Source organism: Sinocyclocheilus grahami, unplaced genomic scaffold (assembly GCF_001515645.1).
Source record: "Sinocyclocheilus grahami isolate Dianchi unplaced genomic scaffold, SAMN03320097.WGS_v1.1 scaffold21.1, whole genome shotgun sequence".
Lineage (NCBI taxonomy): Eukaryota > Metazoa > Chordata > Actinopteri > Cypriniformes > Cyprinidae > Sinocyclocheilus > Sinocyclocheilus grahami.
In genome coordinates this window covers 4,466,594-4,482,265 of record NW_015505200.1, presented here as the reverse complement: position 1 = coordinate 4,482,265, position 15,672 = coordinate 4,466,594, and the positions used below count along the sequence as shown (strand labels likewise).

The 15,672-nt window shown below is 36.3% G+C and overlaps 1 pseudogene and 2 gene segments (V, D, J or C); all 3 read left to right on the top strand.

The window, feature by feature from the left end:
• Positions 1 to 3,026: 3,026 nt before the first annotated feature.
• Positions 3,027 to 4,524, top strand: LOC107558714 (T-cell receptor alpha chain V region CTL-F3-like; annotated as a pseudogene).
• Positions 4,525 to 8,104: 3,580 nt separating this feature from the next.
• On the top strand, positions 8,105 to 8,708 carry LOC107558706 (Ig kappa chain V-VI region NQ2-6.1-like). The segment is given in 2 exon segments: positions 8,105 to 8,201; positions 8,398 to 8,708. Coding segments are annotated over 2 exon segments (351 nt in total).
• Positions 8,709 to 9,643: 935 nt separating this feature from the next.
• Positions 9,644 to 10,136, top strand: LOC107558697 (T-cell receptor alpha chain V region RL-5-like). The segment is given in 2 exon segments: positions 9,644 to 9,683; positions 9,781 to 10,136. Coding segments are annotated over 2 exon segments (396 nt in total).
• Positions 10,137 to 15,672: the final 5,536 nt, after the last annotated feature.

Sequence of the window (15,672 nt, the reverse complement as noted above, 5' to 3'; positions counted from 1 at the left end):
TGTCTCCACCCAAAGTGCAGCTTCTGAACTATTCAAGGGACAGAATACCTGTTTGTGGCTCCTTGACATTGAATGTGACATACTATGGAAAAACAGTTGTTGGTGAGTTTAACATAGTTAAATCAGGAACACCTCTAATTGGACGTGACATATGTAAAGCACTGGACATTGAAATTAAAGGTGGTCGCTTAATTGAACCTGTCACTCACTGTGCAATGCTTCAGCTACCAAGCAGTCTGCCTACATGTACAGATGGCCCTGCTTCTGTATTAACCTCAGAGGGGTTTGGATGCGCTAAAGACTGTACAACAAAAAGTACGTCACTTGCCACTATCAGTACGAGCAGCAGTGTCAGAGGAACTGAAAACACTGGAGGAGAACGGAATCATTGAAAAAGTCGAATGTTAGACCAGTTTATGTGTTTATGTAGTATGTTAGACTAGTTTATGTGTTTATGTAGTTAATAAAACCTTACTTGTATCACACTTGACGTGTTCATTGTTTGCTCATAACCGGAGTCACTAATCATGCAGATTTACGTTACAAGCTTGGTAGAATTGTACAGTAAGAAGTTATTTCCCTTAACCAGGAAATTAACGTTCTTAGAATTGACAAGACAGTTGACCCTGAGTGGTCAGCTAAATATCTACAGCGGATCTAAAATATGAATAGTTAATTATAACTAGTTATGGTTAATTATTTATATTTCCTGTCGTTGAGCTAAAATTCGCTACACTGTTCTGCATAGGATCAGTGAAGCTGGCCTGAAACTGAATCTGGACAAATGCAAGTTTAATTTAACTTCACTAAGCTTTCTCAGATACAGACTCTCGACTGCTGTTCTGTAGAGTTCCCTATGGCCTGTGTTCAGCACCATCTGCTTTTCAGCATATGATGACAACGATCCTAAAAGGCCTTGAAGGTGTACAGTGTTACTTGGATGATGTAATTGTCCATGGTGCATCTGAAGACATTCACAATGCAAACCTCAACGCTGTTCTGCATAGGATCAGTGAAGCTGGCCTGAAACTGAATCCGGACAAATGCAAGTTTAATTTAACTTCACTAAGCTTTCTCGGATACAGACTCTCAGCTGCTGGCCTGCACCCTGATGACACCCACACCACTGCAATTACAAATGCACCGCGCCCTACAGATGCAGCTACACTACGGTCGTTTTTGGGCCTCACCGCCTGGTACAGCAAATTTGTACCTGCCTATGCTACTCTGGTCGAACCTATGAGAGCTTTACTTCGCAAAGACTGTGAATTTCAGTGGACTGTTGCAGCACAAGAAAGCTTTGATCAGGTCAAAACGACTATAGTGAACAGTCCTGCACTTTCCCTCTTCAACCCCAATCACGGCACAATACTTTCCTGTGATGCTTCAGATTATGGTGTCGGTGCTGTCTTGACTCAGCTTGATGACCAGGGGATAGAGAGAACCATTGCTTTTGCTTCACGCTCCTTATCTGATGCAGAACGAAAATATTCCATCGTGGAAAAGGAGGCTCTTGCCTGCGTCTGGTCTGCAGAGAAATGGTGTGGGGAAGGAAATTCATGTTACGTACCGACCATCAAGCTCTTACTACTCTACTCAGCAGTAAAGGTAATAGTCGAGCTGGTTTACGTGTTGCCAGATGGTCTGCACGTTTACTGGAGTTTAATTATGACGTTGAGTACAGACCTGGCCCCCTGAACAGTGTTGCTGATTGCTTGTCAAGAATGCCACTCCCTAACACTGATCATAACTATGCTGAAACAATGGAATCCGTTGCTTTGATCTCATTTGCTTTTAGTGCAGTCTCCAAGGGTGATTTCCAGACTGCATGCAACAACTGCCCAGTGTTGACTAAACTGCATACGTATCAGCAGACTGGCTGGCCAAAGTACAAGAAGGATGTCGACCTGCATGTACAACCCTACTTTCTGATCCGCCATGAGCTTGCCGTAGTGGAGGGATGCGCAGTCAGAGGTCTTTTGGTACCGGAGTCACTTCAGAAAAAACTCATAGACCTTGCGCATGAATCGCATCACGGCATGGTTCGTACAAAGCAGCAGCTTAGGCAACTGTACTGGTGGCTGAAAATGGATAGCCAGGCTGAAGCTCTGATACGGGACTGTTCCACATGCAAATAAATCGGCTGTTACATATGATTCACCGCTCAAACCTGTTGAGTTGCCATCAGCTGCATGGGAGAAGGTTTCCATCGATATTGTAGGTCCATTTGAGACTGCACCAGCAAACTACAGATATGCCATAACGCTCATTGATTATTTCAGTAAATGGCCAGAGGTTGCTTTCTCATCCAGAGTTGACACAGATGCTGTCGTACAGTTCCTGACTTCAGTCTTCGCCCGCGAAGGAAATCCAATAGAACTTGTCTCAGACAATGGACCCCAGTTCATTTCCTCTGAGTTTTTCTTAGTTTCTCAGGGAGAGAGATATACGCCATTTCAGATCTGCTGTGTATCATCCACGTGCGAATGGAGAGGTTGAGAGGTTTAACAGGGTCCTAAAAGACTGTTTACAAACTGCTTCAATTCAGGGAGAGCCTTGGAAATCATTCACGCAAACATTCCTGATGAACTACAGGAGTAGTTCACATTTTCTACAGAGCTTGTAACACTCCAAAGAGAAAGGAAAATTTGAAATCACATCATATGATCCCTTTAATATAATTGCATTTTCAATTGTTTTACATTTAATATTCATGTTGTTATGTTTTACAAATAAACCTTTACAAAGTGCAGATGAGAGGATATGGTTAATCAACCAGACAAACATGTGATTGAAGTTGAAAGCAGATCCACAATATATGACACAGATTCAATATGAGTTTTTTTCTGGTAGTTTTGAACAATTATATAAAAATGGTGGGAAAAGATTTCTCACACATAATCAAATAATATACAAAATACATTACACCATATGGATGAAAGTGAACAGCAGCAGGAAGTTCAGAGAGGATGAAGTTCCTGTGTGTGTTTGTGACTGATCTGCATTGACTTACAGCTCAGAGCACTGAGAGCCTCAACAGAGAACTGAGCTGATCTGATTGAACATGGACAGATGCTTCATACTGATTCTTATTGTGGGAACAGGTACTTTATTTTTTTTTAGATAATTACAATAGTATTTTGTCAACCTTGCTTTCACGATTCAAAAATTAGTTTATGTGTGCTTATTGTTCACAGGTTTGGTGACTGGAGACAGCATTGAGCCAGATAAAGGGACAGAAAAAAACTCTAAAGAAACAGAAACTGTCAAGCTGAGCTGCTCATGTAGTACAAGTAGTGATTATACTTATCTTTACTGGTTCAGACAGTATCCTAATGGAGAACCACAATATCTATTAAACAAAAACGTACGGTCCGCGAGTGATGCACACACCTCTGATCCTCGGTTTCAGTCGATTGCATCACGTACATCCACTGAACTCACTATTACTGATGTACGTCTGTCAGATTCAGCTCTCTATTATTGTGCTCTAAGAGTAGCAGCCCAGTGATACAAAACATGAAGAATGGCATACAAAAACCTGAAGCTCTTTTCCCTTTGAACTTATCTAGTGAAAACCACAATCAAAACCACAATCTATCCAGACCTGAATGTAATAAAAAAAAAAACATGGTAACACCTGCGTTGAGGCTTGTTATAAAACTTTAAATAAACATTAAGTTCAGATATCATGAGAATTAAAGCACCTTAATTAATTATAATGTGGAATTAATATGGAAATCAGTACTAACACAGCCAGAAAATTTATTTTGAGTTTATGGGCACAAAAGGTTTGTCTACCCTTGTCCACCACAACAAAGGAAGAAATAAACTATGAGCCAAGTTAGAGGGAGGAGTCAAAGAAACCTCATCAAGCAAACTCAGTAGCTCAAGTGATCTTGCACGTTACAGTATTTACAGTCACTCTATAAAAGACTAGATCAGCGGTGAGAACAAGATCTGGATTTAGATGATACTTGAGTCTTAAAGCAGGAAAAATGACACACTGGATAAAACAAACTATTATTGTTTTCATTTATGTCTGGCGTAAGTAATATTTTTGTGAGTATTCTTTTCAGTACGCTACCAAGTAATTTTGAATGTTTATCATTTGCTGATGTTCTTCATGATTTGCTTCTACAGGAATAGAATCACAGGACAGCATTGAGCAGAAAACAAGAGTTCAGACTGCTTATGAAGGTGGAACTGTAATAATCAACTGTACATATCAAACTTCATACGGCCCGACTCTCTTTTGGTATCAGCAAAAAGTAAACAGAGTCCCTAAATATATGCTCAACAGAGTTGGTAAGACTGGAGATGAAGACAAAGAGTTTAAAGACCGATTTAATGCACATATCGACACATCTTCAAAATCAGTTCCACTGACAATCAAGGATGTGCGTGTGTCTGACTCTGCTGTGTACTACTGTGCTCTGAGGCCCACAGTGACTGAAACACACTCAACGCTCACACAAGAACCTTCATTATTCAGTCAGTTCTGATGGTTGTAGCTTTTTCTAAATGTAAATGAATGGATTATCTTGGTTGGTCAATCATCTACTTCTTATTTTTTTGTTGTTTTTGAATTGTTATTTCTCTGTTTCTTTGTTCTGGAGATGTCAAACTCTTACTTTTCAAATGTGGTTAGAACGTCAAAATTCCTAAGTGATATTTAATCTACCACAGAATAGAATGTGTTAGCTTAAGCATCAAAAACCATTCTGACTTTTAAACATAAGATTAAAAACTGACTGATGTGCTACTGAAGAAACTTTAAGACAGATATAAATATATTGTCATTATACAGTAGCATAATCAGTATGCTAGTCAGATCAGTATCATTTGCTGATATGAGATGTTGAAATCGCTCTGCATTCCAGGGATTTATTAAATTAAATTACTCTCTCATAACAAAATATTCTAATTGTGTTCATATTTATCATAAAAAACACAGATTGAGTGCAACCAAACTTAAGAACTAAAAGACATAATTTCATGCATGTCCCGACTAGCCGGTTTTAGTCATTCATTCATGAACCATGTGAACAGGATTCACAGTAAACGGCATTCAATGGTAAACAGACATCTAAATGGCTGCTTATAAACACTTGTCTGATGATTGACAGGACAGAATGATCAGGCTCCCCAAAACTTACATTTAGAACTTCATTATGTACATGCGGCTCAGTCAGTATCAGCTTTATCCCTAATTTTCTTTCCATGCACTCTTCAAAACTTCTTAGAACACCTCTTAGAGAAGTATTTTCAGGTAAACATAGATGGGTGTTAAACTATTTCTCTTTATCTCTGACACATGAAAATAGATTTCAAAATTTAAAAAAAATGTTCAGTTACTTTGAATTGTATGGTTTTTCAATTTCTGTACCTGAACCTGTTCTATTTTTGTGCTATAGGCCTATATTTAATTGTGCTATTACTTGTAATTTGTTAATTTGTTCTTATTTACTGGCTGTCACTTGTCTTTAATAATGTTTAAACTTTTTATTTATGTTTATTTTGGCTAGTGATTTTTGCTGTGGTATCGAAATTGAACTAAATATATGCTCAACAGAGTTGGTAAGACTGGAGATGAAGACAAAGAGTTTAAAGACCGATTTAATGCACATATCGACACATCTTCAAAATCAGTTCCACTGACAATCAAGGATGTGCGTGTGTCTGACTCTGCTGTGTACTACTGTGCTCTGAGGCCCACAGTGACTGAAACACACTCAACGCTCACACAAGAACCTTCATTATTCAGTCAGTTCTGATGGTTGTAGCTTTTTCTAAATGTAAATGAATGGATTATCTTGGTTGGTCAATCATCTACTTCTTATTTTTTTGTTGTTTTTGAATTGTTATTTCTCTGTTTCTTTGTTCTGGAGATGTCAAACTCTTACTTTTCAAATGTGGTTAGAACGTCAAAATTCCTAAGTGATATTTAATCTACCACAGAATAGAATGTGTTAGCTTAAGCATCAAAAACCATTCTGACTTTTAAACATAAGATTAAAAACTGACTGATGTGCTACTGAAGAAACTTTAAGACAGATATAAATATATTGTCATTATACAGTAGCATAATCAGTATGCTAGTCAGATCAGTATCATTTGCTGATATGAGATGTTGAAATCGCTCTGCATTCCAGGGATTTATTAAATTAAATTACTCTCTCATAACAAAATATTCTAATTGTGTTCATATTTATCATAAAAAACACAGATTGAGTGCAACCAAACTTAAGAACTAAAAGACATAATTTCATGCATGTCCCGACTAGCCGGTTTTAGTCATTCATTCATGAACCATGTGAACAGGATTCACAGTAAACGGCATTCAATGGTAAACAGACATCTAAATGGCTGCTTATAAACACTTGTCTGATGATTGACAGGACAGAATGATCAGGCTCCCCAAAACTTACATTTAGAACTTCATTATGTACATGCGGCTCAGTCAGTATCAGCTTTATCCCTAATTTTCTTTCCATGCACTCTTCAAAACTTCTTAGAACACCTCTTAGAGAAGTATTTTCAGGTAAACATAGATGGGTGTTAAACTATTTCTCTTTATCTCTGACACATGAAAATAGATTTCAAAATTTAAAAAAAATGTTCAGTTACTTTGAATTGTATGGTTTTTCAATTTCTGTACCTGAACCTGTTCTATTTTTGTGCTATAGGCCTATATTTAATTGTGCTATTACTTGTAATTTGTTAATTTGTTCTTATTTACTGGCTGTCACTTGTCTTTAATAATGTTTAAACTTTTTATTTATGTTTATTTTGGCTAGTGATTTTTGCTGTGGTATCGAAATTGAAATAGAGAATTGTAAAATGTAATTGGTATCTAAAATATTGGTGTCATATAAGCTTATTTATTAGAATACAAGATAACAGATCAAAAACAATGATAACAGAAACTATTTTATTTTTTTGTGGCAGGGCCAGTAAAGTTGTAAAGTTGTCTTTACTGATATACAACATTTAACTTAAGACAAATGTTTGCAGATGTGACAGCTGTGGACAAAATTGAGCCAAATAAAGGGACGAGCATCATCAAAACAGAAGGAGAGTCTGTAACGCTGAGCTGCTCATATGATTCAGACAGTGAAAATGTACGACTGTACTGGTACAGACAATATCCTAATGGAGAACCTCAATATTTATTACGTGAAGGAGCACGATCAAACAGTGCTAAGCACAGCTCTGATCCTCGATTCCAGTCAAGCACTTCTCGCATGTTGACTGAACTCATTATTAGCAGTGTGACTGTGTCAGATTCAGCTCTTTATTACTGCGCTTTAAGAGTTGAAGTCCATAAAAGTCGTATAAAAACTACAAGCCATTTTCACTTTGAAGCTCTTATTATGAAAATCAAATCAAAACCTGTGAGATAATAACAGCAAACATGTTCGTGAGGTTGAGGGAGGAATTTTTTTTATAAAAGGAATAAAGCTGCAAAAAGATTTTTTCAGAAAGTTAAAAATACTCAAAAGTGTTTGATACACTACAACATTGTAACAAATTTATATTGTGCAAATTATACTGAAAATGTAAACGTATATACAGTATTTAAAATAATGTAACAGAAAACATAACCTTGTAAATAAAAATGACATATTTTTTAGGTTTTCATTACTTAATATTCCCATGCTAATAAATATGAGGTAACTGGCAAAGTGAAAAACATAGGCATCAAATATTTAAGCCATTATAGCCTTAAAAGCCTTGGGGGTAAAGGCCAGTGTAAGGTGTGCAGTATATTTCATTGGCCGATAGTTGGCTTTATACTGGCACTTATTGAGTTGAATTTTTTTTTGCTCTTTGTAGAAATACTACATGGCCAATGCACCATCATCAGCACTGTTTTGTGCACAGTGTGGAATCTAAACTCCATCAAAATGGTTTAAATAGCATGCTCCTCATGGTGCTTTTGATGTAAACACTCATGCAAATCTTTATATGTACTACATTCTCTAATTCTCTAATAAAGTAGTGTAGTTATCTAGCACAGTTAAATGACAATCATGAACCTTTGCAGGAAGTTCAGAGAGGAGGAAGTTCCTATATGTGTGTTTGTGACTGATCTGCAGTGACTTACAGCTCAGAGCACTGAGAGCCTCAACAGAGAACTGAGCTGATCTGATTGAACATGGACAGATGCTTCATACTGATTCTCATTTTGGGAACAGGTACATTATTTATTAATTAATTAAATTCTGTACATAAATATTTATGTCTTCAAATCTCAAACCACAAAGGCTATTAAAATTGCTTTAGTCATTTGTATTTTTGTAAAACATGACCAGAAATGTGTTTGCAATATTATTTTATCAACTTTGCTTTCACCAAATCAAAAATCAGCTCATATGTTCTTATTGTTGACAGGTTTGGTGGCTGGAGACAGCATTGAGCCAGATAAAGGGACAGAAAAAACCTCTAAAGAAACAGAAACTGTCAAGCTGAGCTGCTCATGTAGTACAAGTAGTGAATATGTTCGGCTTTACTGGTACAGACAGTATCACAACAGAGAACCACAGTTCTTATTATACAAAAATGAAAGGTCAGATTATGAAGACACCTCTGATGATCGGTTTCATTCAGCTGCATCACGTACATCCACTGAACTCACTATTACTGATGTACGTCTGTCAGATTCAGCTCTCTATTATTGTGCTCTAAGAGTAGCAGCCCAGTGATACAAATTATGAAACATGCCGTACAAAAACCTGAAGCTCTTTTCACTTTGAACCTATCTAGTGAAAACCACAATCTATAATAAAATATGTGGTCACACCTGTGAGGTTGAATCAGGCCTGTTAAAAAAATTCCAAGATCTTCTTTGGAGCTTCTTGTTACATCTCAAATCAAGTCTTCGAAATAGAATGATACATAGAGACAAAGACTAAGAGAGCAACTGTAAACTGTATAGCTGTGATTAATATTTATAGTAGATTTAATAGGTAAATAATCTGATAAAAAGCTTCCGAATCCAAGTCTACATGTGCAAAACTACAAATTAAAAGTAATTTAAACAAATATGAAATTCAAAGTTATTTGTTAATTATAATTGTTAATTACATAAAATACATACAAAAGTAGTCCATACACTCTTAAAAATAAAGGTGCTTCAAAAGGTTCTTCAAGCGATGCCATAGAAGAACCATTTTTGGTTCCACAAAGAACCATTCAGTCAAAGGTTCTTTAAAGAACCATCTCTTTCTTACCTTTTTATAATCTGAAGAACCTTCTTTCGCCCCAAAGAACCTTTTGTGAAACAGAAAGGTTCTCCAGATGTTAAAGGTTCTTTATGGAACCATTTAGACAAAAAGGTTCTTCTATGGCATCGTGAAGCACCTTTATTTTTAAGAGTGTAGTGTAAGTTCTAATGCATTATCATGTGTAACACATTATGCTGGTATAATGTGCCACAAGGTGGCAGTGTTCTCAGACATTCACTAGGAACTACAGCAATGAACAACAAAACTGAATTTACCGAACAGAACTTATAGGTAATGTGGCTCAGAGAGGAGGGACTCAGTGTTCATGGATCTGACATGATCTAATTATGTCTGACAGAGACTTTGGTAGAAACTATTCAGTCTGACTCTTCTCAGGAGTGAACACTTGTACAATGGATCTTCATTCAGTTATTCTGTTCTGTGCCTTAGCAGGTGTGTATTTATTTGATTAATTATTATAATTTTTTTAAGTTTTCTTTAAATCTCTAAAAAGTTACAAATGTACTTATACAAATGTTTTCTTTTTCAGCTGTTGTCTTTGGAAATGTCATCAAACCAAACAAAACTGATATTGTTTATGAAGAGGGTTCAGATATTACATTGTCCTGTAGTCAATCACCTGGAGCTTCAGATTATATCTACTGGTACCGTCAGTATGAAAGATCAAAACCTGAATTTCTTGTACTCACCTATGGTAGTGCAAAAGAAGCTGCGGTGTCTGAGGTAGATCCAAGATTCTCTGTTAAAGTTGAAAAAAGGGAACAAATCCATGTGGATCTGAAGATCTCCTCTGCTGCTGTATCAGACTCTGCTCTGTACTACTGTGCTCTGAGGCCCACAGTCACAGGAAACACATCAGCTCTCTACAAAAACCTGTTACAATGAGAGACAGGAGTAAAAAGACAGCAAGAAATAATGCAAATGAACGTTAAATTATCTCAAATGATTCTCATGTGTAATACAGTATATAGTGCATACTGTACATTCACATGGAGTTCCTGCTTGTTCCAAATTCTGATTACATTTTAAACAAATAAAATAGCTAGACTATAAATACTAAATATTCTTCATATTTTCATCAGTCAAAATGAAAATGATAAATGCGAAGACATCAAGTATTTAGGCCATGCCTTTATAAAGCAGGAAGTTCTTGTGTGTGTTTGTGACTGATCTGCAGTGACTTACAGCTCAGAGCACTGAGAGCCTCAACAGAGAACAGAGCTGATCTGATTGAACATGGACAGATGCTTTATACTGATTCCCATTGTGGGAACAGGTACAGTATTTGTGGAAGTGGAAACAAATGAAGGTGTATTTAAGTGATGTTTACATGATGTTTTAAAACTTCAAACTCTAAATGTTTTATTTATTTCATAAAAATGCTGTGAAAAGTTTTTGAGATATTATTTTGTCAACCTTTCACATTTCAAATTTGTTCATATGTGTTTATTGTTAACAGGTTTGGTGGCTGGAGACAACATTGACATTGACAGAAATAATCACTAAAGAAAGGGAAATTGTCAAGTTGAGCTGCTCATATAATACAAGTAGCAATTACGTTTGGCTTTTCTGGTATGAACAGTATCTGAAGAGAGAACCCCAGTATTTATTACAAAGAGGTGACTTGACTTAAACTTGAGATGCCACATATGCAATATACTTGCAGCGAACCAGAAGAGGACAGTAGGTGCACAATATTACATTTAATAATATGGCAGCTTTCATTGGTCTCCACAAGCTCCTCCTTGGATTATCATTATAATAACAAAAGCAAAACTGACATATTCACTGATTTATCTGGACGTCAGCATAGACACAGTCAAGTCACACAGGTTGATGAATATATTTCTCTTCACACTATTCATTCTTGGTATGAATTTCAATTTAATACAGCTGCATATTAATGTAAGTTGTTTACATTTTGTATTGTAATGTAGATTACATATTCTTAAACCTTCACAGAGTGCAGATCAGAGGAAACAAACATGTGACTGAAGTTGAAGGAAGATCAGTAGAATTAAAGTATAATTATAAAACAGATTCAACACAAGAAGATTTATTCTGGTACATCCAGAGAGCAAATGACTTTCCTAAATATATCCTGAAGAGAAGCAAATATGGAGAAGATAATGGCACTGAGTTCCAACAGAGATTTTCACGCTTTCAGCAGATTCAGTTCCACTGACAATCAAGAATCTGCATTCGTCTGACTCTGCTGTGTACTATTGTGCTCTGAGGCCCATAGTGAGAAAACTCAAGTCAAACCACATACAAAAACACGAGACATAAACACACAAGATCATTTCTTCACAATAAGCATTTTTTTAATTTACAAGCTATAATAAAGTCATACTGAATGTAATAGTCAAATAAACAACAATAACAATCATGCAATCAATTTAATATTGTCTATCCATTCTACAAGCTGCTTATCCTCTGTAGGGTCAAAGCAATGTAATATTGTATTGATAATAATTTTATTTAATTGCATGATTTCAACTTAATTTGAATTATGTAAAAGCATTTTTTTGTATTTAAAGTCATACTGAAGGTAACAGTCAAATGAACTACAATAATAATCATGCAATCAATTTTAAATTATCCACCCATCCATTCCTCAAACTGCTTATTCCCTGTAAGGTCACAGAAATTAAATATAACTGTACTGATTTTAATTTAATCAATTGCATGATTTCAATGTAATTTTAATAATGTCATAGTGTTTTCTTGATTTAAAGGCTGTACATATTAGAATTGTCTAGCAAACACATGAACAATTGGATTATGATGCATGATGGAAACTGAAATATGTGTTTCATCTGTTTTTGTTTTAAAGAATTATTAAATTAGAATTTATTTGTAACTTAACACTGATGGACAGATAAATGTGTTTCACATTATGCATGCTACACTGTAGTGAGCCAGGCCCAAAACAAGATTATAAATATTTCTGAATCTAATTAAAAAGGGGTTATATGATGCGATTTCAATTTGTTCTTTCTCTTTGGAGTGTTACAAGCTCTTGGTGCATAAAGAAGATCTGTAAAGTTGCAAAGACTAAAGTCTCAAATCCAAAGAGATATTCTTTATAAAAGTTAAGAGTCAGCCACGCCTACCTAAAACGGCTCATTCTAGCATGCCCCCACATGCCTACGTCACTGTGTGGGAAGATCTGCATAACACCACCCAAATGTTCACGCAGAGAAAGAAGGCGTAACTTTTATTCTCGCTGTAGTATTGTTGTTGCCGCCGGCGCCATGTCGTGGAGGCGCTGTGTGTTTCGTTGTGAAAGCGAAACTACTTTGTTTGGCCTTCCAAAAGAGGACGATATCTGCTTCGTCATGCCTAGAGCTGATCTGTGCTGGTCGCTGAGGAAATACATCAACTTTGCGCTGTGGATCGCCGGATCGGCTTTCACCATGGACGAAGAGGAGTCCAGCCCGAGGTCGTCACATGTGGTTGCCGCAAACCCGCCGGCCGCTCCTTCGTCGAATCCGCCGGCCGTGATGTTCTCAAGACTGCCGGCTGTTCCTCACTCTAGCCCGCAGTGTGTGATGCTGTGTGACGCATTGGACTGTTTCCTGAACCTGCAGACTAGCCTACAATGGGTCTGTGCTCAAAGGCTGTTCTATAAAGTGGGGCAGTTCCAACTTTGCAAGGACAGTCTGGCGCTTCTGACTCACAGCCTGTAAGTACATTTTTTATATTTAAAGAATTTGCCACTGACGATTCAAACGCAAGTTTTAAGCAGTGTAGAGTAGCACTTGTTGTTTGTCGTTTCTCCGATCACAAATGCAGACATGGTTTAATGTTTACGCGGCGCGATACGCAACGCAACAGGTAAAAACACAGTACAAGTCATTATAATAAGTAATTATGTCCCCACTGGATGCAACAAATGCCTAATTTGTAATGGGTTTTATTGGTTTTGTCTGGTCCTGCCGGGAGACGGCATCACAATATGTTAAGGGGCGTAACATTTCTGTCACACGCTTGAGGTATTCAGCCAATCACAACGCACTGGATAGCTGGCCAATCAGCGTACACCTCGCTTTTCAGACCAATGAGCTTTGTAAAAATGTACGCGTTTCAGAAAGACAGGGCATAGAGGAGCAACAATAATGTACAGTATGTGGAAAATAATGTGTTTTTTTAGCCTTAAACCGCATAAACACATTTCATTACACCAAATACACAACATAATATTCTTTTTAGCAACGTCATATGACCCCTTTAAAATCTGACTAAAAACACTTCCCTATTTAAAATAGCATTCATTACTGACAAAATAATGTTTATTTAATCTGTCACACCTAATCAAATAGTGATAAATCATTATAACTAATTTTTTTTTTGCTTAAGCATCATGTTCATTTCATAAGGACAATCATTTTTTGAATATATAGTTGTTACAGTCGTTCATGTGATTAGATCTTCTCTTCTCAATGTCTACAATTCAGGTCTAATGTGGCTCAGAGAGAAGGGATTCAGTGATCTAATCGTGTCTAACCGAAACTGAGGTTGAAATGATTCAGTCTGACTCTTCTCAGAGTGAACACTTGTACAATGAATCTTCTTTCAGTTATTCTGTTCTGTGTCTCAGTAGGTAGCGTATTTATTTGCATTATTATTGATTGATTGATTTTTTTTGTTAACAATTTTACTAAAACATTTCACAAAAAAAATACAGAGACTTTTTCATTTTCAGCTGCTGTCCTTGGAAATGACATCAAACCAGACCAAACAGATGTTGTTAATGAGGAGGGTTCAGATGTTACATTATCCAGTAGTTTTTCTGACTCCGACTGGTACCGTCAGTATGGAAGATCAAAACCTGAATTTCTTGTACTCACCTACAGCAATGCAAAAGAAGCTCAGTGGTCTGTTGAAGATCCAAGAATCACTGTTAATGTTGAAAAAAGGGAAACAATCCATGTTGATCTGAAGATCTCCTACAAAAACCTGTTATAATAACAGACAAGAGAGAAACCAACAGACAGAGATGAAGATAATGAGAAATAAGCTGCAAATGGCAATAACAGTATCCAGTAAAAAAAAATCACAGGTAGTACCAAAATCAAAAGGTAGACATAGATTTATTTTCTTTTAATTATAATGTGTGAATTTGTGTGGTAATGTGAAAGATTTAGATTACATTAAATTAGCGTTACATTAAATCATCATGAACCTGCCCTTTAATAGCACTAATTCAGGCAACCGTCAATTGTAAGAAACAATAAAACATCTTAAATCATGTTCATGTGCAATAAACAGAGCAGGTTCATGTATGCCACAGGATGGCAGTGTTCAAACCCAAATTATATTTAAAATATGCATACTAGACACATAACCCTATAAATAAAAGTTACATATTCTTCCTATTTTCATTAGTTAATATTTCCATGCTCATGATAAATAGGAAACTGTCAAAGTGAAAAACACAGGCATCAAATATTCAAACCATTATAAGCTTAATAAATAAAAAACTTGGGTGTAAATGCCGATGTAAAGAGTACAGTATTTGACTGACCGATAGTTGGCTTTATACTGGCACTTACTGATTTTTTTTTTTGTTGAAATACTCCATCGCATACACTTTTTGCCCCACTATTATCTCTTTCATGTTTTGCACACAGTGAGAAAGCTGAACTCCATCAAGACAGTTTAATTAACAACCATCTCATATTGCTTTTGCTGTATAACCTCATGTAAACCTTTTTATAAAATTCTCTAATAAAAGTGTTTAGTTATTCAAATATAATCATAAACAGCAGCAGGAAGTTCAGAGAGAAGGAAGTTCCTCTGTGTGTTAATGACTGATCTGCAGTGACTTACAGCTCAGAGCACTGAGAGCCTCAACAGAGAACTGAGCTGATCTGATTGAACATGGACAGATGCTTCATACTGATTCTCATTGTGGGAACAGGTATTATTGGTATTATTTTAGTCATTTGTATTTTTGTAAAATATGCTTCAAAATGTGTTAGCAATATTATTTTATAAACTTTCACAAATCAAAAATCAGTTCATATGTTCTTATTGTTGACAGGTTTGGTGGCTGGAGACAACATTGAGCCAGATAAAGGGACAGAAAAAAACACTGAAGAAAGAGAAACTGTCAAGCTGAGCTGCTCATATAGTACAAATAGTCAATATGTTCGGCTTTACTGGTACAGACAGTATCACAACAGAGAACCTGAGTATTTATTACTCAAAAATGCACGGTCAGCAATTGATTACGAACACACCTCTGATCATCGTTTTCAGCTGACTGCATTACACACCTCCACTGAACTCACTATTACTGATGTACGTCTGTCAGATTCAGCTCTCTATTACTGTGCTCTAAGAGTTGGAGCCCAGTGATACAAAACATGAAGAATGTCGTACAAAAACCTGAAGCTCTTTTCACTTTGAAAAT